General features: G+C 58.9%; 1 protein-coding gene across 5 annotated transcripts; it reads left to right on the top strand.

The window, feature by feature from the left end:
- Positions 1 to 5400: 5400 nt before the first annotated feature.
- On the top strand, positions 5401 to 24220 carry NFE2 (nuclear factor, erythroid 2). 5 transcript variants are annotated; one of them, XM_054012857.1, is made up of 5 exons: positions 11898 to 11985; positions 16134 to 16215; positions 17114 to 17236; positions 17433 to 17636; positions 22472 to 24220. In XM_054012857.1, exons 4-5 carry the CDS (start codon positions 17505 to 17507, stop codon positions 23582 to 23584), a joined length of 1245 nt encoding a protein of 414 aa, XP_053868832.1. In that variant the 5' UTR covers positions 11898 to 11985; positions 16134 to 16215; positions 17114 to 17236; positions 17433 to 17504; the 3' UTR covers positions 23585 to 24220. The 5 variants fall into 5 exon arrangements, with proteins under 5 accessions (XP_053868829.1, XP_053868834.1, XP_053868832.1 ...); XM_054012854.1 differs by lacking the exons at positions 11898 to 11985; positions 17114 to 17236 and adding an exon at positions 5401 to 5580; XM_054012856.1 differs by lacking the exon at positions 17114 to 17236.
- The last annotated feature ends 885 nt before the right edge of the window (positions 24221 to 25105 follow it).

Genomic DNA, 25105 nt, shown 5'->3' with positions numbered 1-25105 from the left:
GCAGTGAAATGCAGCCACCTCTGAGGTGGGTGGGGTGGCTGCTTCACTGCACTGAACAAAAGGGCCACTCCCTGCAGCCCCAGCCCAGCATTGGCTCGGGCAAGCATCCCTGGGCCTAGGGAGCTGAGCTGCTCCCCTGCTGCTGCATCTGGCGCTCCGGCCCCCTCCTCAGACTACGAGTCCCAAGATCCCCTGGGCAGGCTAGAGGGAAGCCCCAGAAATAGGCTTAGGCCCTGGGGGTTATAAATTGTCCATATGGCACAAAACACAGGAGGTGGCACAGAAACCACAGTAACGGCCTTCCTGTGAGGGTGGGGAGGGGGTCGCACAAGGGAGGAAAAACATTCAGAGCCTGTGATACCCTACTGTGGCATGCGCCAGCTGGGCTGCAGTGGCATCCCTGTGTGCCGCATGTTGCAGACGTGTGCTGGCTGTTGCATTCCTGTGTGCTGTGTGTTACAGACGTGTGCTGCTGTGCATCCCTGTGTGCTGTGTGTTACAGATGTGCACTGCCGTGGCTTTCCTGTGTGCCGTGTGTTACAGACGTGCGCTGCCGTGGCTTTCCTGTGTGCCGTGTGTTACAGACGTGCGCTGCCGTGGCATTCCTGTGTGCCATGTGTTACAGACATGCGCTGCCGTGGCATCCCTGTGTGCCATGTGTTACAGACATGCGCTGCCGTGGCATCCCTGGGTGCTTTGTGTTACAGACGTGCACTGCCGTGGCTTTCCTGTGTGCCATGTGTTACAGACATGAGCTGCCATGGCTTTCCTGTGTGCCATGTGTTACAGACGTGTGCTGCCGTGGCATTCCTGTGTGCTGTGTGTTACAGACATGCGCTGCCGTGGCATCCCTGTGTGCTGTGTGTTACAGACGTGTGCTGCTGTGCATCCCTGTGTGCTGTGTGTTACAGACGTGTGCTGCTGTGCATCCCTGTGTGCTGTGTGTTACAGACGTGCGCTGCCGTGGCTTTCCTGTGTGCTGTGTGTTACAGACGTGCGCTGCCGTGGCATCCCTGTGTGCTGTGTGTTACAGACGTGCGCTGCCATGGCATTCCTGTGTGCTGTGTGTTACAGACGTGTGCTGCCGTGGTATTACTGTGGACATGTTACAGACATGTGCTAACATGGGATTCCTGCATAATACATTATACACATGGTATTTCTGTGTGGTGCCCATTACAGCTAGATGTTCACCAGGATTCATGTATAAGCATGTTGCAGATGTGTCCCGTGAGCTGTATTCTTGCTCTAGGAAGCAAGTCCCAGTTATGTGCTGCTAGAGTATCCCCATGCCATACATGTCACAGCTGTGTAACTACTAGCTCATGCCAACAGAGTTCATGTGTAAGGCATGCGGCAAACATGTGCTGTGATATTCCTATGTTCTGTGTGCAGCTCTGCTACTCCTATGTGCTGCTGGCATGTGCCAATGTACCTGGGGCCTGAGTCTCCTCGTACCAGAGCTTGACACCCATATAACTTCACTGACTTTAACAGAATGATTCCTGATTTACACCAGTGTGAGCAGAATCAGGACCATGACCGAGCATTCAAATGTATACATGTTGAAGATATGTGCTGCTCTAGCATTCATGTATATTACATGTTGCAGTCATGATCATCTAGCATTGACACGTACTGCATGTGCTGATCTAGTATCCACATGGGTTGCATGTTGCAGGCGTGTGCGGCTGTACGATCCCCTATTAAGCCATGTTGGGGGGTGTTGCATGTTATTTACATGGGGCAGGTATGCACTGACCTAGCACGCCTGTGCCATGCACACCACAGACACATGCTGCTGGGGTCGTTCCATGTGAGCCCTGGTACAGACGTGTACCTCATGTCATACCCATGACGCTCACACGCATGCACTGAGTGAAGACAGGGCACACGCCAGGGCTCACAGCGGTGTGTGCAGCAGAAAAACTGCCTGTGCCTTTAAGACAGGTGCATGGGGATGCCTGGTTACCTGGGCCCATAAAAGGGCCTTTGTCTCTGCCTTGGCCTGGCCCAGCCCTGGGGGAGGGGGAACCCAGGAGCATGAAAGGGCTGAGATTCAGGCAACCTTCCCCCAGCCTCAGCCCTGGAGCCCCCACTGCCCTGGGGCTATTCAGGGATTGGATCCCTCCTCCCCCCCGACCATGCCCTGGGGTGCGGGGGTGCACTTCCCACTGGGATGCACTCCCTGAGCGCTCCGCCAGGGTCCCCCCAAAACTGCAGGACATGTGGACTCAGCCTGCGCCCACTCGCTGGAGCTGCCTAGGAGCCAGGACTCTTGGGTTCTGGGAGGGGAGTCTAGTGGTCTCGGGGAGGGCAGGGGGGCAGGATACCTGAGTTCTATCCCTGGCTCTGGGAAGGAGGTGGGGATGGCTCACGGTGACAAGCAATGGGGCCGTTTGCTCCTCGATGACCAATGTGATTCAAGTTCAACCTGGCAGGAGTCGCTCCCCTCCCAGCGCCAGGGAAGAACTCAAGAGTCCTGGCTCCCAGGCCCCCTGCTCTAACCACTAGTCACCCTCCCTTCCTAGAGCTGGAGATAGAACCCAGGAGTCCTGGCTTCCAGTCCACCTGATGTAACCCATTGCACCTCATTCCTCTCTCAGAACTGGATTAGAACCCAGGAATTCTGGGCTATGAATATACTGCACCTAGCACAAGGTGCAGTAAGAAATATCCAGAGCTAATGCCTGTGTTTCCAGCTAGGTGAGCCAGGGGGAGTCACACCCCCTCTCTATGCATCAGTTTCCTTTCCTAGATCCCACTCCTCTCCCAGAGCCAGGACTAGAACCTAGGAGTTCTGGCTCCTAGTCACCCCTGCTCTAAGCACTGACCTCCACTCCCTACCCAGAGATAGAAACGGAACCCAGGAGTCCTGACTCCCATGTTGCATGCTGTAACCCACTAGACCCCTATGCAGAGCTGTCTGTGAGCTCTTTGGGACAGAGACTCAATTGGTGTGTACAGCACCTGGCGCAGTGGGATCCTGTTCTCTGCTCAGACCCATGGGTGCTACGGGAAAAAAACAATCAGAAAATACTAAAAAAGAGTGTAAACCATTTTTATTATTTATATTCCAGGCTCCCCCAGTGTGCCAGGCGCTGCACAGACCGAGAGTGAGACACAACTCCTGCCCCCAAAAGCTCACAAGTTTGACAGATAAAAGGTGGAAGGGGAAACTGAGGCACAAGCAGGGAAGGAGATTTACCCAGAGTCACCCAGCTGGGAATAGAACCCAGGTGTCCTGAGCCTCAGGCCCACATGGCAGCCCCCAGCCAGGCTGCCATTGGCTTAGGCCCTGTAGCCTCCTCACAATGAGGCCTTGTGGGGCTTAGCTGGACAAGGGCCCCCTTTCCCCTTTCCCCTGCAACCCACGTCCATGGCACCGGTTCTGGGGCCAACGGCAGGGAACTCCGAGGGGTGAGGGGGTTCACTCACCACCCGCCCCAGGGAACAGGCCTCCTCCCCATGGGGACGGTTCTCCATGGAAAGCCCCCGCCTCGGAGACAATGTGTCTGACTCGTTGTGCAATCGGCCAGTTTTGGTTCCTTCTCACGGGCCTTCGCCAGGCGGGTGTAGCCGCCCCTTCTGACAATGGCCTGGCGGTTTCTCCCCTGACCCCATTCCCCTCCCAGGAGTCCTGATGCCCATTCTCCGTGCCTCCCCCACACAACCCTTCTCTAATCATCAGACCCCACACCCATGTCAGAGCTGGGGATAGAACTCAGGGGTCCAGACTCCCAGTCTCCACTGCTCTAACCACAAGACCCCACTGTCCTCCCAGAAGTGGCCCGTTCAGCCCTCGGCTGCCCCATTGAGACTCTAAGGACCTGTTGTTTGTAGTACCCAAGTGGCTTGCATGGTGGAGTGGAGTGGGTTAGAGCAGAGGGAGCTGGGAGTCAGGACACCTGGGTTCTGCTCCCCATATCTGCCTCAGCTTTTCTGTCTGACCTTCAGCCACACCCCACACCCTCTCCGTGCCTCAGTTTCCCCATCAGCATAATTGGGTAATGGCTGGTGGGGGGTTAACAAATGTGCGAGATTCTCTCATAAAAGACACAATTGATGATGCTGGTGCCCCCCTCATCATGCCCTCCTGCACCCCCGTGGTCACCCTGCTGCCCCCCAGCTGCCCCCAGGGTTGCTGTGCTCCCCCGGCTGCAGGCACCTCTCCCCCCGCCCCCACCCCACCGCCGGTTCCTGTGGGACAAACTCAACCTGTTTTATTGAGTAAAAATGAATTTGCATTGCACTCCCACCTGAGTATATTTGAGACTTTACCAAAATGTGGCAAAAAGTCACAAAAATTCTTGGGCTCCAATGGGGGCAAAAGAAGGAACGAACGCGCCTCTGTGGATGAACCCACGTAACATTTCAGCTCAGCTGGGGGCTGCATCTGTGGGTTTGTGTTTGTCTTTCTCAGGGCTCAATAATCCCTTTTAAAGTTGTCTTTGTGTATGGAGCTGTGTGTGCGTGCATGTGTGGCTGTGTGTGTTTGCGGGACTCTGTGTGTGCATGTGTGGCTGTGTGTGTTTGTGGGGCTCTGTGTGTGCATGTGTGGCTGTGTGTGTTTTTGTGGGGCTCTCTCTGTGTGTGGCTGTATGTGTGGGGAGGCAAGCTCTGTGCGCACATGCGGCTGTGTTTGTGAGTATGCACAAGGGTGTGTGTGTGTGTGGCTGGGTGGGTGGGTGTTTGAGGGGCTCTGTGTGTGTGCGTGTGGCTGTGCGTGTGTGGCTGTGTGTGTGTGTGTGAGAGAGACTCTGTGTGCGCGGGGGAGGGGGCTCTGTGCGTACACGTGTGGCTGTGTTTGTGCATATGCACAAGCGTGTGTGTGTGTATGTGGCTGGGTGGGTGTTTGAAGGGCTCTGTGTGTGTGCATATGGCTGTATGTGTGGCTGTGCATGTTTGTGGGGCTCTGTGCATGCATGTGTGGCTGTGTGTGTTTGTGGGGCTCTGTGTGTGTGCGTGTGGCTGTATGTGTGGCTGTGCGTGTGTGGCTGTGTGTGTGTGTGAGACTCTGTGTGCGCGGGGGAGGGGGCTCTGTGTGCACACGTGTGGCTGTGTTTGTGTATATGCACAAGCGTGTGTGTGTGTGTGCATGGCGCTGCGTGCAGGAGTCTTTGCGTGGCTGGGTGTTGTCGGGGGTTGTGTCGTGTTGTGGTGTGTGTCCTTGTTATCACCGTGTGCCATGGAGGGAGGGCTCCTGTTTCCCTGCAGTGCAGCCCCCGGAGGCCGGGGGGGGGGGGGCATCCCCTACGGACACTGCGCTCTGTGGCTTCCCCTCCACACCTCGCGGGGGGGCGGGAGGCCGTTAGACGGCGGGGCAGGGCTGGCCCCGCTTATGTAATAACAGGCAACCCCAGGGAGAGGCGCAGAGCCTCACCGAGGAGAACGCGGACGAGAGCGCTGCCCTTCGTGCGCCCCCCAGGGCTGCCCAGGATGGAGGTGCCCTGAGAAGGCCCCCCGGCTCGCAACACAGACTACGCTTGGCTGCCCCAGCACCTCGGGGTCCTGCGGGAAGGAGCCACCGTGAGGGAGACGGGGAAAAAGAGCGAGACCCCGGCTGGGTATCCCAGGCAGGTAGGAGCCAGCAGCGGTGCCCGGCCCAGCCACGGCCTCTCAAAGGAGACTTTGTTCAGGTCCCTGCGGCTCCGGCAGGTGCTGGGAACCCGAGATCCCAGCTGGGGGTGGGAGATTTTCCCAAGGCAGATGGGTCACCACTGTGTGTGTGTGTGGGGGGCATGAGCCCTGTCCTGCCTGCATTGAACTGCTGGCTGGGGTGGTTCAGAGCCCCCGCCCCCCCAATGCGCCAGGATTGGGGCCCCAGGCTCTGGAACAATCCCAGCACCAACCGCCAGATCCAATGCTGCCCCCCACGACACAGATCCCCAGCCCTTTTTAGCTCCCCAACCCCCTGACCAGGATCCCTGTCCCCGTCCAACCTCCCCCCACCCCTCCAGATCGCCATCTCCATCCGGCTACCCAAGCTGTGGGAAGGGTCCGACCCAGATCCCGGTCGGAAACCTGGTGCTCAGACCCATCTCTGTGAGCTGGCTGGGGACACGTAGCTCTGGGGGCAGGCGTGGGGCCCACGAGGAAGCTGGGGGTATGAAGCGCTGGGCATGTGGGGCAGGGATGCTGCAGCCCCTGGGGGTTCTGATCACACGGGCTCCACCATGCTGGGTTTGGAGGTCTGCGCTCAGTGGCCTGTGGGGCAGTAGCTGCGCTGCGGGGTCCTGCGGAGACTTGCCCGGGCTTCGGCAGGGTTAGGGTTTGTGTCTGAGAGGGCAGGAGAGAGAAGGCAGGGCAGGAGGGGGGCTCAGCCTGGGGGACGCTTTCTCCCGTCTGCACCCTTGTGTCTCTGGGTGTGAGTTAGTGACTCGCTGGAGGTGAAAGGAAAACACAGCCCACCTCCCACCCGCATCACCTTCTCCTGGTGCACAACACCATACACACATCCTACACACACGCACCGTGCACACACACCCCTACACACACAGACACACTGTATGCACACACACACACACACACACCCTACACACACCCCTACACACAGAGTGCACACGCACACAGACACACTATATACACACACACTCCCCCTACACTCAGAGTGCACACACACACACACTGCACACACACACCCCTACACACAGAGTGCACATGCACACATACAAACTGTATGCACACACACACAGAGTGCACACGCACACATATACTCTATGCACACACACTCATACACAATGCACACACACCCCTACACACAGAGTGCACACACACACACACACACACACACACGGAGCCAGTGCAGAGGTCAGCAAATTCTCCCAGCAGCTACTCAAGAAACAGCTCCCATGGGGGGCTCATGGGCATTTGCACTGTCCCCTCAGTGTGGGGTGAGTGGGGTGGGGGTGGGGTCAGTGGCGGCTCCTCTTCCCCCGGGGCTCGTGGCCGTGTGGCTCTAGTGCTTGTTTCTGTGGTGCATGGCAGGTTTCTGCTCCTGGCAGGTTGCTGAGAGTCGAGCGTTTGCTCTGAAGGTTGAACCCAGGTCTGGGGCTTGGGTGGGACATTGGTGGAAAAGGACAATCTAAATGGTGTGTGTGTGGAGGCTGTATGTGCACCACTGCCCTCTCCTGGGTGCACCCAGCACTGCTAGCCATGGCCCATAGACCCTGTAGTGCAAAGAGCTGCAGGAGATTTTCCTTTAGCTTGTGTCGGGGTTTGGGTTCTTGGGGCCGAGCGCTAAGCTCGCTCCCTGCAGCTGCCATGCGGTTCCCAAGGCCCTGGCTTCATGACAGTGTTTGCTATTGAAGTCAGCAGGGCGGGGTTTGACCGTGTGCGGGAGACAGTGTGAACCAGCAGAACTCCCTGCCACATGATCTCACAGAGACACAGGGAAATGGGCTTGGCACCTGCGGCTGCAATACACTGGTAGTAACTAGAGAGGCCGGGGCTGTGGGGCTGAGTTGATCCAGTCCCCAGGCGCTGCTGGGCTGTGCAGCAGAACCAGGCATGGGCTCCGGGGACAGGTCTGTGGTTGGCTGGACACACTGGGGGTCTCACAGAGGGAGCCAGGTCCTGGACTTGATGGCCCATTGGCCTTGCCCTCCCCTGGGGCTGTTTCTGCTGCCCCAGGGACCTTGCTCCAAGCCTGTCTCTTCCCAGCCTCTTCCTGGAGAGGGGCCTGGCTGGTCTCAGGACCGGTGACCAGCCAGTTAGCTCTCACTACTGCCCTCTCCTGGATGGCGGCAGACTCTGCTTCACTAAGTGTCATAACCCCCTCACAGCCAACAGCGATTCCCCTTCAGCTCAAGTGCCAGGGGCTGCGCACTCAGAGCAGCGGGGGCTGGATTCTATCCCTGAAGGGTCCCAGAGGGTTTCCAGGACTGCTGACACAGGTACCTCTTCCCCCACTGCCCAAAAGCAGCCACTTCTGGGGTGCAGCGCAGCCCACAGCCATTTAGCATCAACTGGGAACTAGGCAGAGCTCAGGGAGGTTGGACTCTGTTTGCTTTTCCAACTGGGGGTGTTGCCAGAGCCCCAAACTCCCAGGCAGAGGGGTGGCTGGCTTGGTGGAGGTGGCCGGGATGTGGCAATGACGGGGATGCCTGAGAGCTGGGTGCGGAGGCTGTTGGAGGTACCAGGGAAATCTAGCAGTGCGGGTGATGCCCCCCTGCCAGACAGGCCATCAGCAGCTCTGCAGCACTGGCTTACTGAATATGCCCAGGCCCTGGCTGGGTACCCATGTACCTGACTAGGGGCCAGCCCAGCCTGCCCCTGGAGGGGGTGGGCCCTGGGCCTCACGCTGAGGGGCGATAAGGGGGTTCCTGTATCTCTCTCTCCTTCTGAGGATCTGAGCAGCTTTGTCCTCAGACTGGTAACAACGAGAAACAGCAAAGGAAATATCTCCTTGCAGGGTCTCAGCTCACTCCTGTCTCCAAGCGAGTGTCACCCCAGAGCAGGTGTCCAGTCTCTCTTAGCCTCAGTAGAGCAACACGTGGGGCATAAAGGCTGAGCTGTGTGTCATACACCCTATATTGCTAACAGCTAGTGGGGATTCTCCTTCAGCTCCGGGGGCAGAGGCCTGCATTCCTGGGGGATCTAAGCCCTCTCCCTGCCCCATCTTTGGCTCGTGGCTTGGGGTGCTGATTTGGCACACAGGGTTGGAAGAGCCGTGCCCGCTTCCACCCCCTCTGAGCCAAACTCAGCACTTAGCTAGGCCAGTGTGAAGCTGGACTATCCCCACTCAGGTGCATGGCATGACCCTGGATTTACCTCAGCGTCACCGAGAAGCAGCTGCCTCTGCAAGTCCCAAAGCTGCCTTCCCAACCGAAACCCAGGCAGGCTCCCATCCCCAGCCAGCTGCTCCAGCCAGGGGCAAGCGAGCCAGATTCTAGCCAGGCTTCTGCATCATCTCCATCGGTGACTGCAGAGAAACAACCCAGTGGGGGTGCTGGATTGAACCCCTTTGCTAGGGGCAGAGATGGGGCTGGATGCACCCCTTGGGGCTGCGCTGCCAGAACCAGGGTGGGAATCTGGGGCTGGCTCCACACCCCCATACACACTGACCATGATCCCCATCGGGTCCCTCCCTCCGGAGCCCCTGGGCTGGCCCCTGGACTCCAAGCCAGTGGAGTGACACTGAAGACCAATCCCGCCGGGGAAGGGGCCATTGGCTCAGAGCGGGACTCGGCCTTGCCTGGGTTGGAAGAGGGGCCTGAGACAAGCCCCTCCAGGTGTCACGGGAGTCGCACTCTAGACCCCCAGAACTTCATGGAGACTCCCTGGGAGCAGTACAGGGGCTATGACACAGAGTAGAGCGGTGTGGATTTCATCCAGTAGAGGGCAGTGGAGCTCACACACTGACGCATGTGCACACAACACCCACCTACCCAAGTATAAGCCATGCCCACTGAGTGTGGTGTTCTGTCCCCTTCTTGTGGTGCCTAGGCCAGGTCTGGATTGATGGGCCTAGTACAGCCATGCCTAAGAACTGATGTTTTAGACTTAGGGACGATGATCTGGTTGCAGGTTTGACCCCCCGCTGCTAATAACCCACGCAGGGCATCAGCATTCCACACGCTTGGTACAAGCTACATCTCAGGCTAAGTAGCAGAACAAACAATGGTCCTGGGGGAACCCCCTGCCCCCGACCATTGAGAGCGGGGTGCCTGGCTCCAGATTGGCAGAGCCCAGTCATAAGTCTCTTCCTGTCTCTCCCCTTTGCCTGTATAGCCTGCCCCAGCCCTGAGCACCTACCCAGCTCTGGGTTCAAGCCCCAGGCAGCCCCATCCCAGCACTTACGCCAGCCTGATCCTGAATGTCTCTGGGAGCTTGAAAAGCCCACCGAGCACACTGCTATGCATGCTGGTTTGTTATTGTAGGGTCTCCCTGAGCACTGGGCTATGCACACTGGTTTGTTATTGTAGGGTCTCCCTGAGCACTGGGCTACGCACGCTAGTTTGTTATTGTAGGGTCTCCCTGAGCACTGTGCCACATATGCTGGTTTGTTATTGTAGGTTCTTCCCACAGCAAGTACAGGAGTTGGGCAGAATCTTGTAGCAATGTTGTGGGCACTGGGAACTCCACGCCCAGTTCCAGGCTGCATGTCATAGCTGCATGAGACATAGAATTCAGATCCTCCTGGTGTCAAAGCCATCTGCACTAAGGGAGAATTCCCCTCAGCAGTGCAGGGCCTCTGACACACAGCTGAGCAGTCCTTATCCTGACTAGCAGATGGCAGTGGTGCACACATGCTCACTGGCTCCTGTTAATGCTAAGGTTGCAGGACGCCAGCTGGGAAGTGCAGGGGTCTGGAGGGAAAGTATCCCCATCCTGCGCCACTGGGTGACACCTGGAGTGGGTGAGGGAGGGGATGTGGGTCCCACCTGGTGGGGGAGTATGTGAGATCCAGCAGCTGGAAGGCAGGGCAGGGTGGGGCACAGGGGAGGGAGCAGGCAGGGGTCAGCACTGCTGGTGGGTGAAGTGGGATCTCAGCTGTCAGAGCCATCGCAGGCTCTGGCGCAAACTGCCAGCTCCCAGTGCCATAGTAACAATCCTGCCAGGCTCTTCTCTGTTGATCTCAAAGCACTTCACCGAGGAAGTCAGCACTGTGATCCCTATTGTACAGGTGGGGAAACTGAGGCACAGAGAGGCACAGCTTGCCTAAGGTCACCCAGCAGGCCAGAGCGAGGGACAGACCCCAGCTCTCCCGAGTCCCAGTCCAGTGCACTACCCGCGATGCTACAAGGGCAGTGACCAGTGTTTGCGAGTGGCTGCACTGGGTGGATGGCTCGGGGGTGCTGGAGTGTTTGTTGCAGTGCATGGTGCTGATCGCATGGCAGGGCTGCCTGGGCCAAGGGTGCAGGGCAGGGCCACCCTGATGAGCCAAGAGGCTGGGCAGTGGCCAGGTCTGGTGGGGAGGCCCCTCCTAAGGAGGATGTCCCAGGGAGAGGCCCCGCAAACCCCCCCCCCGCCCCACCCCATCCCACGCCCTGGACCCAGGAGCAGGGGAGGGGGATGTGCCCCACGGGAGCCAGGCACAGTGTTAACCAAGAGAGGCCGGGCGTCAGTTTTGCCTTGTGCAACATCCCGCTGGGGCCTTGGGAAATCGTAGGGGGCCTGTGTCGAAACACGGGCGGGAAACCAGGGGCCCCAGAAGGTGATAACGGCCCACAGGCTGCGGTGGGGGAGGGGCTGATCAGTGCCTTAACCCTCTGATCCCTGCATCTCCCTGCAATAAAAGTGCCCTGCTTTCTATAGGGCCCTAGCATCAGGTGGCAAAACTGCTCTGACAATGGGCTCACCGAGGGAATCAGGAGCAGAGCCGGGGCTAGAACCCAGGAGTCCTGTCGCTCTGCCCCATAGCTCTAACCCACCAGACCCCACTCCCCAGCCAGAGCCAAAGGAGAGAACCCAGGAGTCCTGGTTTCCATTCCCTTGGGCTCTAACCTTTAGACCACATGGAGAATGTGGCTTGGAACAGGAGGGATCTGACATTTAGGCCAGGCCCAATGCCCCCACTGGTGGCGGTGAAGGGGGGAATTGGGTTTGGGATCTGACGCTGGCGGCGGGAGAGTGAATCTCATGTTGCTTCAGCGCAAATCTGCCCCTAGCCGGCATTGGGTTCAACCCTGTGGGGAGCTGCCCCTGATCCGGGGGCTCTGATCCACATGGAGGGGAGACAAATGGACGGGATGAGAGAGACGGACAGAGTTCTGGATCCAGGCACCACCTGGGCTGCTCAACAGGAAGTCCCCAGCACTCCTCCCCGCCCCACACCCACAGCCTTTACCCTGGCTCATCCCCACTTTCCCCCCAATGAACAGGCCCATTAACCCCATCCACGCTGGCTTCGGTGGAAACCAAGCACTGGTGGCACAAGGCTGCCGAGCTGAGCCCCCCCCACGCACCCCCACCCCGGTCCCGGTGGGATGATGCTGCGGCCGGCTGCTCGTCCCGCTTGCTGGAAAGCACCTGAAAGCAGAAGTGAGCACAACGTGCGGTCTGGCTGGGCGTTCCTGCGGCTGGGGAGTGTTTATTGTCCCGGGGAACGAGGGATGAGACAGCTGGGGGCATCCACAGGGCATCCTCAGGAGACAGCACAGGGCACTCTGCCAACCTGCCCCCGCAGGGAGCTGCCACTTGCTCCCCAGCCCCTCCAGGGCCCAGCCCGGTGCACCCGCAATGCCCAAAGGCAGCAGGTTGAGAGCAAGGAACACAAGGGCAGCGCCAGGGTCAGGGCCCAGCTCAAGGATTTGGGTGTGGGGACAGGCTCCCCATGGCCAGTTCTGATTGGTTACTTAAGTCACATGTGTGTGTATGGTGGGGGGGGGGGTTTCAGAGAAAAACCACCAACCCCTATATTTCTGGGATCAAAGGGTTGTTTCCTCTTTCGACATTCCGTTGGTTTTTTTATATATATATATTTGGAAAATTACGAAATGTTTGTAATAGCTTTGAAGGGGCCGTTGGGAGTCGTCCTGCATAGCACCAGCCAGAAAACTTCCCCCACCAATTCCTCCCTGAACCAGAGCGGGCCTTGGAGGAAAACAGCCTTTCAAAGTTGCCAGGGATGGAGACAAAAGCAAACGGGGGGGAAACAAACCAAGAAACCTAGCAGATTTAGAGAAATAGTTTTTTTTTTTTTTTTTTTTGAGCTAAAAAAGGCTGAATCGGCCTCTTTGGAAATGCAGCGAGACAGAGATGATCCAGTGAAGGTCCAAACTGAGGTTACTGGGCCAGGTCTTGGGGGTGGATTTTTCACACCCCTGAATCCCATAGCTGTCGACTGACGTTTTAAGTGTTCACCAGGCCTCCGACTGGAAGCTGCTGCATCCCACCCCAGAGCTGCCTGCATTGGACTGTAAGCTCTTTGGCACAGGGTCTGTTGTGTTTATACAGCGCCTGGCACCTTGGGGTCCTGGTCCATGAGTGAGGATCCGAGATGCTACCGTAATACACCGAACAAATAACTATAGCGAGTAGGAGCCTCTGGAATGCCCCGCCCCCGAGCCTGGATCCCTCTCAGTTCAAACTGGGACTGAGACATGAGTCTGTAACAGGGAGGGGAATTAGTCCTGGGAGCAGCTGCCCAGCGGACTGGTGGATTCTCCATCCCGTTGAACCTTTTGGTTGAGGATGGACATGTGTCTGAATGATCCTGCCCATCAGTTACCAGGCTGGATGCAGGGATCTGAATGGGCCCTTCTGGTTTTATCGCCACAAAATCTATTTACTCTCAGAACTGCCTCACTAGCTTCCCAGCGGGGCCTGCGGGACAGATGGGTTTGGATGGGTGGTCATGTGCGGAAAGGTGCCGTGTCCCGTTATCCAACAGCTGCTTCTCTGGTACAGCAATGAGTGTGGCCCAGTTGGTACCAATCAGCTGTAAAACAGTCTCTGATCTGCCTGGTCAGTTACATGGGACCTGCCTTCATGGCCCTTGGCAGTGCCCATCTCTGCCCCAGTGTCACTGGGTGTTTTTGGAGTGGGGGTGCTGAGCTGTACCCCTCTTATCCCTATCCGTGCCTCTCACCACCCCCTAGAGCTGGAGCCGGGAGCAGGGCTATGGCTCCGGGAGGGTGGGACGTGGACAGGGGTAAGGCGGCGGAGGCTGGGGACCCAGCTAGGGGTGGATGTGGAGCCACAGGTGTGGGTCCGTCAGCCAGGACCTTGCATGAGGGGCCGGCGGCTGGGACCCTGGGGCCGGCAGTGGAGCCCCCGGGGCCAGCGGCCGAGTGGAACCTGGCGGTCGAACAGGACCTGGGGCCAGCGGCCAACACCCTGGACAGCAGCGGGACTGGCAGCCAGGACCCCGGGCAGCAGGAGCCAGTAGCATAGCTAGTGGGGTGCAGGGGAAGCAGCCGCTGCAGGCAAGGGGGGGCAGCACGGCCGGAGGAGCCATGGGGAGGGGGCGGCACGACCGGAGGAGCGAGGGGGGGCGCAGCAGGGCGGCCGGCAGCCAATGGGGGGGTGGCGGGCACGGTCGGAGGAGGCAGAGTGAGGGTGGGGCGCAGCAAGGCGGCCTGCAGGGCAGCCGTGGCCGGAGGAGCAAGGGGGGGGCGCAGCATGGCGGCTGGCAGCCAATGCGGGGGCGGCACAGCCGGAGGAACCAGCCAAGGGGGGTGGGGCGCAGAGCGGCTGGAGGAGGAGCCAAGGGGGGCGTGGCCAGAGGAGGAGCCAAGGGGGGGGCGCCTTTTTTATGTTTGCTCCCCCTGCTCTTAGAGCCTGGCTACGCCACTGCCTGGAGGTGAAGTATTTCAAGATTTCAAACTCTCCCCTGGTTGGCGATGGGTGGATGGAGGGAAGGACGGCGGGTGGCCTGAGCAGGGTATGCCTTTGTTTCTCACTCTTGCTTTGGCTCAGGTCTCACACATCTGACCCGTCGTCTCCGTGGTTTATTGCCCCAATCATAGTTCCGTAGGTTCGGGGCTGGGCTCGGGGGTTGGAGCCTGGGATTGCCCCTTCCCCACATCTTTCCTGTGAATTGCCCCTCAGGTTTCCCCAATGCACGGAGGGGGAGGCGGGTGCTTTGGGGTCTGGCTTCGTGGCCGTTCTGAGGTCGGGACTCAAATTACAGATTCAGGCCCAGCTAAACCCCCTGGGGAGCTGGGCTGGACTTTCCAAGGAGCTGCTGCCCAGCGTGCCCCTGGCAGGGCCATCTCTACTGAGAATCTGGCTCTGACTGGGTGCCCGCCCTTGGAAGGCTGGCCTTAGCCTTGGAGCCAGGAAGGGGGGGAGTGGGCTTAGAGGGGAATGAGAAGGGGGTGTGGGGCGGGGAAGCGTCAATCTGCCAGATCCTGTCCTTGTAAGCCCCACAGAACCTGCTGGGCCATGTGGGGGGAGGGACCCAGGATCTGTCCCTTTGGGCCCCAGGGAGCTGGCCTGGCCATGGGGGGAGGGGGAGAGGAGCTGGGGTCTCTCCCTTTGGGCCCCAGAAAACCAGCCCAGCCACTGGGGGAGCCGAGAACTGTGCCTTTGGGCCCCACGGAGCCGTCCAGCCCATGTCATTCATTCATTCCTGGGCTGGCACAAGCCCACTGGGACTCAGTTCCACTGGGGGGTTAAAGACTCTGACCCCCCCTTACAGGGAGCCTCAGTGTGACTGGGGGATGGTGTCGTGGGGGGTCATTGCTTGGCAGAGCTGAATGGAGCGGCAGGGAAGTTCCCCTGGGAGGGCACTGCCAGCAGGAAGGGGGTAATGTGGGCGCCGGGCGGGGCTGACAAGTGACGGGGCCGTTTCTGCTTCTCTTCCCGGCAGCCTGGGGGCTCTCCTGCCGCAAGGAACCTCTTGTGAAATCGCTGGAGGGAGGCAGCCCTGCCTGCACGCTCAGGCGCTGGCCCTGGGGACGGCTGCGAACCCAGGGAGTGGGGCGGGGGCTCAGCAGGGGGCGCTCTCCCCTGGCAGTCAGCGCTGGCCCTATTGCCCCAGGGTGGCGCTAGGGAGCGCTGTGCTGCAGGGAGCAAAGTGAGGGGCTCAATAGGGCCCTCCCCTGGCAGTCAGCGCTGACCCTGTTGCCCCAGGGTGGCGCTAGGGGGCGCTGTGCTGCAGGAGGGTGCAAGGTAAATCCAAGGCCTGGCCATTCATGGTCATTAGTGTGGAGCAGTCTCTCAAGGCGGGAGCATGAGTCCCAGCATCATCGCCAATCTGAGTGGGTTCACTGGGGCCCCCTCCATGATCCACCATCGGCTCCTGTTGCAAAACAGGATTATTCTGTGCGTATCAGCAGCACCCAGAGACCCTGACCGAGATCAGGGCCCTGCTGCACCAGGCGCTGCACAGATGCAGCGTGAGAAATGGACCCTGCCCCAAAGAGCTCCCAGGCTGAATAGAGACAAGGAGGGGAAACTGAGGCACTGAGCAGGGAAGTAGCCATGGAACAGAACCCCGGCGTCCTGTGTTCTAGTGCAGTGCACTACCCACTAGGTCACACTGCCTCCCTTGTGCTTTGGGCAGTTTCATGGGTGTGTCTGGGCCTGGATAGAGCCTGGGGATGGTCAGGGCTGGGAGCGGGTGGGGAGAGCATAGTGGGGTTCAGGGAGCTGGCTGGGCATGAGCCTGACAGCCGCTGGCCGGGGCGCATGCCTTGGCCGTGCAGCTGCGGGTGATAAGGGCCCTTATCTGTGTGCTGCAGGAGCAGAGCAGGCCTCCTCCCGGCTTCATGAATGTCTGATTTTGCCAGCTGCGGGCTGCAAATTCACAGAACCGGCTCAGAGGTGAGGGGAGCGACCGGGGAGGGGAGGCTTATCGGGACACCAGATGGGGTGACCACGCCTGGGGTCGCCGTGGGGAACATCCCACCGGGCTGCAGAAGGAAACATGGTGCTCGGGAAAGGCCCAGTACCGCAGCCTCCTCCCCCCGCCCAACCAACCAGATGTGGTGGGACACCCCATGGGGTGGGAGACTCTGGTGGGAGCTCAGGAAGGGGTGGAGCGGGAGGAGGGGGTGGAGAGATCGCCCCAGACAGAGAGGGAAGAGAAATGAGGAGGCATCAGGCTGGAGTAGGGTAAGAGAGCGGCAGCGGGGTGCGTGGGGATGTGGGGGCTGGTGGGCATCGTCCTGACCTCACCCCACATCCCCAGCTGGGTTGGGAAGAGGACTAAGGTTGCCAGAGCTCAGTGGGAATCAGGGACTGGAGTCTTTCCTATGAATGCCTCCCCCAGTCTCTGCTATAGCCAGGCCTGAACTTCAGGAAAGGGGTGTCCCCCAGCCCAATTCTGTGAGAGGAGTTAGAGACAGAACTCCTCAGGCCACCCAGCTCTGGACTGTGACCCCCGACCCAACCCCTCAGACTCAGAAGAGTTGGGATCTGGAGCCGGTCTCCACAGCGGGGCCCAAGGGGAGCCTGGCCCCTCCATACGCTTGGCCCAGCAGGCCCGAAGGAGATGCACAGAGCAGAGCGATCCTGGGCATCCCCACTTCCCCTGCCACGCCCAGGCCACGCTCTAGGGAACCTGGGAGCTGCAAAGAGCCCCTCAGGCTGCCCCATATCAGAGAGAGCTCTCCAGCTCCCAATCAGAGAGAGAAATACTCAGACCACCAATCAGCAGATGGGAAGGCTGGGGGGGAGGGGGCGGGGGCAGGGAAGAGATCCTATCTCTACCAATCAACAGGCAGAAAGGCTGGGGTGAATCCTGTCTCCACCAATCCCCAGGCAGGAAGGCTGGAATGGATCCTGTCTGTACCAATCAGCAGGCAGGAATGATGGAGTGGATCCTTTCTCTACCAATCAACAGGTGAGGAAGTTTGGAATGGATCCAGTCCCTATCAATCAGAAGGCAGGAAGGTTGGGATGGATCCTGTCTCCACCAATCCCCAGGCAGGAAGGTTGGGGAGGATTCTGTCTCTACCAATCAGCAGACGGGAAGGCTACAGTGGAGCCTGTCTCTACCAATCAAATCCAATCAAATTCTTTCTTTCCTTGTGCCACAGAATTTCGCTGCCACGGCCGGTTTTGGGGTGGCCCTTCTGGAGCAGACACTGGGCAGGGCCTGGGCCGGCAAGATGCCCCCTTGCCCTCCCCAGCAGGGCCGGGCCCGGACAACGCTCCTGGCCGCACCACAGCTGAGTGAGCCTGGCCAGCAGGGGGAGATGGAGCTGACCTGGCAGGAGATCATGTCCATCGCGGAGCTGCAGGTGAGCCCCAAATGGAGCCTCTGCTTCCCTCCCCTAGCCAGGCCGGCTTTGGATTCCAGGCTCCTGGCTTCAGGCAGTGGCAGTGCCTGGTGCTGTTAGCCCCCTTCTCCCTCCCGCTGGCTGAGCCGGTCGCTGTGTCCAGCGCGGAGCCCCGCGATCTCCTGGAGGGGCGGTTATTGTAGAAGAGGGAGGAGTTGACCCGCTGCGCCGGAGCCCCAAGGCGCAGGTCCCTGTCCCCATTGGGCTACTGCCACCCACCTGGGTGTCTGTCTCCCAGGGAGTTTGGTTGGCATCTCCCCTTGCAATGGGGCCTTGTTCCTACAGCCTGCTGTAGGCTCACAAGTGACACGAGTTTGGCCAGGTTCAGAGCCCAGACCCCAGCGGGCGACTTGCTCCCAGGGGAAATTCTGATCTGGGTCGAAAGTCACGTGGGTTCCCTTGAGCCTGGCACAGGGAGGGGACTCATGGCTCAGCCCCCACCCCACCTTGGCACGGGCACTGCCAGCTCGAGGAGGGGAGTCCACTGGCTGGCTCTTGGCCTGGCCTTGATAAGTCCAGGTTGGACTAGTGGGGGGTCCCTGCGATGGGCCGTCTGCCCCAGCCAATCTGGCCCTGGCTGGAAACACAGAGCTCACCCCGACCCTGATGTTTAGGTCTAATTTCTCCCAACTGCTCCCCTCTCCTTTGGTCTCAGCCCAATTCCCAGTGGTGCTAACCGGCCCCCAGCGCCGACTGAATCCCCATCCCCCTAGTGGGGATCCCTGAGCGAGGGAGCAATGCTGCCCCCTAGTGGCTGGGCCCACCAAGAGGATGAGGGAGCTGCTAGCTGTGCAGGCCAAGGGAGCGCACCTCCTGTTGGTGAGCTCTAACCCCACCTCCCTGGGATTCTTTGCAGCCCCCTGGATCCATCCCACCAGGGACAGGCCACCTGGTCTGTGTGGGGAGGCAGCCCCGGGCTCTGGGGACACACAGCCCCCCCGCCCAGCACTCTGTCCTCCCAAGGACCTGCTGTGCTGCAGGTATTAATTACACACAGCCGCCTCTTTAATCTTCCCAGTGGGATGGAGCTGTTCCCCTGCCCCTGCGCCAACATTGCCCCATTCACTGCAGGGCCCTTGCTGTGGTGTTCGGCTGGTGGGGGCAGGGCAGGGGGGCCGGCCGCACAATGGGGCGTCTGTCTGACGAGATGAATCGGCTCCATTGTTCTGGTAGGGATGATATCGCGCTGTCCATCTCTGTAGGGCAGGCACCTGCTGCAAGGCTGGGCGCCTTCCCAGCATGCTTTGGGACGGCAACCCTCTCCCTGAGGGGCAGGGTGATCCCAGTATGCTCCATTCCCCCTCCAACCCCAGGAATGACACATTCCCAGCATGTTCTGGGTCCCCCATCCCACCCCAAGGAGTGGCACATTCCCAGCATGCTCTGGGCCCTCCCATCCCACCCAAAGGAGCAGGGTGTTCCCAGCATGCTCTGGGCCCCACATCTCATCCCCAGGGGCAAGGTGTTCCCAGCATGCTCCATTCCACCCCAAGGAGTAGCATATTCCCAGCATGCTCTGGGCCTCCCATTCTACCTCCAAGGGGTGGTGAGTTCCCAGCATGCTGCATTTCCCACCCCCACAGCCTTAGGCCTTCCTGATCCCTTTCTAGGGCTGGCGGTGCTGCAGAGTGTGGGTAGAGGGGCAGGCAATGCTGGCGCCCTGAGCAGACTGGCGAGGGTGACAGTAAAAGGCTCAGGAAGATTAGAGAGGCTCCAAAAGCAGAAAGTACAATAACAATGGGGGATTTCAATTGTTCCCTTATTGAGTGAGCACATGTCCCCCTAGGGCAAGATTCAGAGATAAAATTCCTAGACACGACTAGCTTCCACCGCTGCTTCTTGGAGCAGCTAGTCCTGGGAAATAGTCACGAGGGGAGAGGCAGTTCTTGATTTAGTCCTAAGTGGCACCCAGGAGCTGGTCCAAGAGGTGAATACAGCTGACCTGCTAGGGAATAGCAACTGTTGTGTAATCCTTGTAGGGGGATAACACAAGAAAACCCACCATGGTGACAATTAACTTTAAAAAGGGGAACGACATGCCAAGGAGGACGCCCGTTAGCTGGACATTAATTAAAAGGAGCTGTCACAAGGGTGAAATGCCTGCAAGCAGCGTGGGGACTGTTTAAAACCACCATAGTAAAGGCTCAGACTAAACAGATACCCCAAGTCAGGAGAGGCAATAAGAGGAATACCACCAGGTAGGGTGACCAGACAGCAAGTGTGAAAAATCAGGACAGGTGCATGTAAATAGGAGCTTATATAAGAAAAAGCCCCAAATATCAGGACTATCCCTATAAAATCGGGACATCTGGTCACCCTACCACCAGGGCTAAGCAGCACAATACGAGGCAAAGAGGCATCCTTTAAAATCTGGAAGTCAGGTCCCAGTGAGGGTAATAAGCTGCCCAAACGCTGGCAGATTAAGCGTAAAACTAAAATAAGGCCGGTCAAGAAAGAATTTGAGAAGCTGCTTGCTAAGGACTCAAAAACTAACAGTAAGAATGTTTTTAAATACATCAGAAACAAGCAGCCTGCCAGCCAGCCAGGGGGCCCACTGGGCGGTCGAGGTGCTAAAGGAGCACTCAAGGAAGACAAGGCCGTTGAGGAGAAGCGAAATGAATCCTTTGCATTGGTCTTTGCTGCAGAGGATGTGAGGGAGATTCCCACACCTGAGCCGTTCTTTTTTAGTGACAGATCTGAAGAGCTGTCCCAGACTGAGGTGTCAGTTGAGGGGGTTTTGGAACAAATTGGTATTTAATCAGTAATAAGCAGGGGTGAAAGTAATATTAAACTCTTACCCGTACGGGGGCCCGACTTTGGGCCCCCAGAAGGGGCGGGGCCTTGGGAGGAAGGGGCAGGGCCTCAGGCGGAAGGGGCGGGGCTGGGGGTCCGTCTCCCCCAGCCAGCCCATCTGCGCTGCCTGGCCCGCGCCACCCACGGCTCTGGTGGTGATTTAAAAGGGCCTAGGGCTAAATTGCCGGCCCCGTGGCAGCTGCCCCTTTTGTCCATCCCCCCTCCCCCCCAGCGGCCCTGCCAGTAGGGTCCCTACCTGCAGAGCCGCTGACAGGGGGACAAAAGGGGCAGCGATGTTAACGCTTTAACATCGGATGTGTAAAGGCTGGTACTGGCTTCTTACTGGTACACCATACCAGCCTACTTTCACCGCTGGTAATAAGTCACCAGGACCAGATGGGATTCACCCAAGAGTGCTGCAGGAACTCAGATATGACACTGCAGAATTACTAACTGTGGTATGTAACCTATCATTGAGATAAGCCTCTGGCCCAGCTGACTGGAGGGTAACTAATGTAACCCTAATTTTAAAAAAGGACTCCAGAGGTGATCCTGGCAATTACAGGCTGGTGAGCCTACCTTCAGTGCTGGGCAACTTGATAGAAACTAAGTGAAGAACAGATTTATCAGACACACAGATAAACACGATTTGTTGGGGAAGAATCAACATGGCTTTCGTAAAGGGAAATCACGCCTCACCAATCTATTAGAATTCCTTGAGGGGGTCAATAAACATGTGAACAAGGGTGATCCAGGGACATAGTGAACTTGGACCTTCAGAAAGCCTTTGAAAAGGCCCTCACCAAAGCCAAGTAAGCAGTCATGGGATAAGAGGAAAGGTGCTCTCATGGGTCAGTAAATGCTCAAAAGACAGGAAACAAAGGGTAGGAATAAATGGTCAATTTTCACAGTGGGGAGAGGTAAATAGCATGGTCCCCCCCAGGATCTGTACTGGGACCTGTGCTGTTCAACATAATCATAAATGATCTGGAAAAGGGGGTAAACAGTGAAGTGGCAAAGTTTGCAGAAGATACAAAATCACCCCTAGTTAAGTCCAAAGCTGATTGTGAAGAGTTACACAGGGATCTCAGAACTCGGTGACTGGGCAACAGAATGGCAGATGAAATTCAATGTTGTAAATAAATGTAATGCTCACCAGAAAACATAATCCCAACTACACATATATAGGGTGACCAGACAGCAAATGTGAAAAATTGGGACGGGGGCGTGGGGGTAGTAGGAGGCTATATAAGAAAAAGACCCAAAAATCAAGACTGTCCCTATAAAATCGGGACATCTGGTCACCCTACACATATATAATGATGGTTATAAATTAGTTGTGACCCCTCATGGAAAACATCAGCTCAGAGTGCAGCAGCAGTCAAAAAAGCTGAGGATGTAAAGATCCATTAGGAAAGGGATCGATAATAAGACAGAAAATATCATAATGCCATTATAGAAATCCCTGGTACACCCAGGCCTTGAATAGGGCGTGCAGTTCTGGTAGCCCTGTCACAAAAAGGTTACAGCGGGACTGGAAAAGGTTCAGAGAAGGGCAACAAAGATGAGTTGGGGGGGGGGGGGGGGGGAGCTGGGGGAAGCATGAGTTGGGGGAGGGGAGGTGGTTGGAGGAGAGTGAGTTGGGGAAGGGAAGGGGAGGGGAGGGCGTTGGGGTGGGAGAGGGGACAGGAGTTTGCAGAAGGAGGTTGGGGGAACATGAGTCGAGGGAGGGGAGGGGACATTGGTCCAGTCTGGATCCTACGTTGCATTTTGGGCCTAGGGCGTGGTGGGGAGCGCGACCGTGGGGCTATGGGGGCAATTGGGAGTAAGGGCTCCTGGGTTCTATTCCTGACTCTGCCAATGACCCTGAGCAAGCCCCTTACCCTCCCTGTGCCTATGAGGACAACTCCCCAGACCCCTCAGGCATGGGAGGCCTGGCCCAGCAATGCCTTGGGGGAAGCTCCTAGCAGCCACTAACCAGCCTGCATCTCTCAACCCCACAGGGCCTGGATGTGCCGAATGAGACCCCCTACGACCCCGCACTGTACACCCTCATGCACCAAATGGCGCCCACTGCCAACTACGGGCACTGCCCAGCGCTGGGGGATGGCCCAGTGCCCAGCTGCAGCCAGCCTGCCCCAGTGTATGACCGCCAGTATCTGGATGCCATGGTGGCCCCCTGCCCCCGGCTGGGGATGGGCCCCGTGCCCCCTATAGTCCCCCCTTATGGCTACACTGGGATGCTGATCTCCTCCAGCCTTGACCCGGGGCCAGAAACCACCGCCCTGAGCCAGATGGGCACTAACAAGACTCAGTCTCTGTCCGGGCTGCTAAGCGAGTCCCAGGGGGAGGCCGGCAGGCGGGCTGAGGGGGGCCGGGCTGAGGGCTACGGCCCCCCGCCACCCTGCAATGCCCAGGAGGACTTGGAGTCAGATTCAGGCCTGTCACTCAACTATAGCGACGCCGACTCAATGGAGACAGAGGGGCTGGAGCCCAGCAGGCCGCGGCCCGACTACGTGGAAATGTACCCTGTGGACTACGGCCCGCACTACCCCTTGCTGCCCACCTTGCAGGAGGTGCCCCCCTTCGCCATGCAGCCCCTGGAGCCGTTCAAGCCCCAGCTGGAAAAGGGCCGGGCGCCCCCGCGGGCCGAACTGGCCTGCAGCCGGGACGAGCGCCGCGCCCTGGCCATGAAGATCCCCTTCCCCACCGAGAAGATCGTCAACCTGCCGGTGGACGACTTCAACGAGCTGGTGTCCAAGTACCAGCTGACGGAGCCGCAGCTGGCGCTGATCCGGGACATCCGGCGCCGCGGCAAGAACAAGGTGGCGGCCCAGAACTGCCGCAAGCGCAAGCTGGAGAACATCGTGCAGCTGGAGCAGGAGCTGGAGCAGCTGGGGCGGGAGCGGCAGCAGCTGCTGCGGGACCGCTGTGAGGTGGACAAGACCTTGGGCCTCATGAAGCAGAAGCTAGGCCAGCTGTACCGCGAGGTCTTCCTCATGCTGCGGGACGATGCGGGGAACCCCTACTCGCCTGAAGAGTTCTCCCTGCAGCTCACCGCAGACGGCGGCATCTTTCTGGTGCCACGCAGCAAGAAACTGGACAGTGGGGACTGAGCGGGGCGGCCCCGGGGCCCCACAGCTAGGCCCCGCCTGTGTGTGGGGTGGGGGGGGTCTGTGTTCTTTCCCAGCAACCAAACCTGCTTGTGAGGGGACCCTTTTGCGCGTTACACACCTGGAGGCATCATAAGGGCCTGGAGGGCCTGTCAGTGCCTTCAGCACCCAAACCCTGGAGGTGTCATACGGGAACAGAGGGGCCTGCCAGAGCATTACAGAGCCAAGCGAACCCTGGAGGTGTCATATGGGGATGGGGGGACCCTGTAGTGCGTTACGCACCAGGGTCCCAGACATGTCACTGTTTGTTTCTGTGATGATTACCCCAGCCCTCTTCACTCCCCTGCAGAGACCAGATCCCGACCCTGCTGAGTCCCTTGCCCCCTACTCCCCGAGCTCTGTTCCTAGGGGGTGTTTGGGGCGACACTGCCGACCGCAGGGAAGAACAGCACTTCTCAGGCCCACTCACCCCACGGAAATGACCCGGCCTGGAGAGAGGGAGAAGGGTTCTGCCCCATGAGCCCCACAGAGCCGACAGAACCGGAGTGTCTTCCTTCCTGAGTGTCCATAAGCTTGTTTGTCAGACGCCCCTTTGCAAAGTCACTGAGAGTAACAGGAGCCCTCTGTCCCTGAGGGCAGGGCTAGGGGGGCTGGGGAGGGGGCAGCTGGGGACAGGAGGGGGTCCCTGAGGGCAGGGCATGAGGGGCAGGGCTGTGCAGGGGCAAGAGGGACAGGGACAGGAGGGGGTCCCTGAGGGCAGGGCATGAAGGGCAGGAGGCTGTGCAGGGCCATGGGGGAGGGGACAGAGGTCTCTGAGGGTACGGTGGGAGCAGAATTGCCTTTCTTCCTGGTGATGCCGGGCAGGGAGAGGCCGGCCTTGGGGCCCATGGCTCATGGCACTGAGCCTGTGTGGCTGGGTATGGGGCCAATCCAACCTCACAGTGGGCCACATGAGCAGATGCTGAGCACAGCAGCTGAGATCCTGTGGCCGGCCAGGGGACCCCAGAGCTCAGAGGGTTGAACATGGGGCGCCATGGTCCCAACTGCTCTGGTGCAAGGTGCCCTAGCGGCCTTTCCCCCACTTGGACTGTTGTAAATAGAGACCCAGCCGGCGGCTGCCAACTGTCCAGCAATAAACAGCGCCCGGAGGGACCTGCTGGGAGCCCCGCGTCTTCGTGACTGTCACTGGGGGTCACTCACCGACACGGGGAGAGAGGAGGCAGGCAGTGGAAACAGGCCGCAGCCTGTGTGAGATGGGAGGGCATGCGTGTGCGGGCAGTGAAGTGGTTGTGTGTGTGGTGGGAGTCCCCAGCTGTGTAACTCAGCCAGCGCCTGCATTGGTGGGGAGTCTATGTACAGCCCGGGGCTTGGGCGAGGGCCCAGTCCTGACCCCCTCCCCAGCGCTGTAGCTCCATGGGCGCAGGTTGCTCCTCCTGGGTCATGGCTCTGCACAGCCTGCAGCCCGCTCAGCCTCCCCGCAGCACACCTGGCCTCGGTGAGCTGGCAGCACAGGCCAGTGCCAAG

Source organism: Malaclemys terrapin, chromosome 23 (assembly GCF_027887155.1).
Source record: "Malaclemys terrapin pileata isolate rMalTer1 chromosome 23, rMalTer1.hap1, whole genome shotgun sequence".
In the NCBI taxonomy this organism is placed as follows: Eukaryota; Metazoa; Chordata; order Testudines; family Emydidae; genus Malaclemys; species Malaclemys terrapin.
This window is presented reverse-complemented; position numbering and strand designations above follow the sequence as displayed.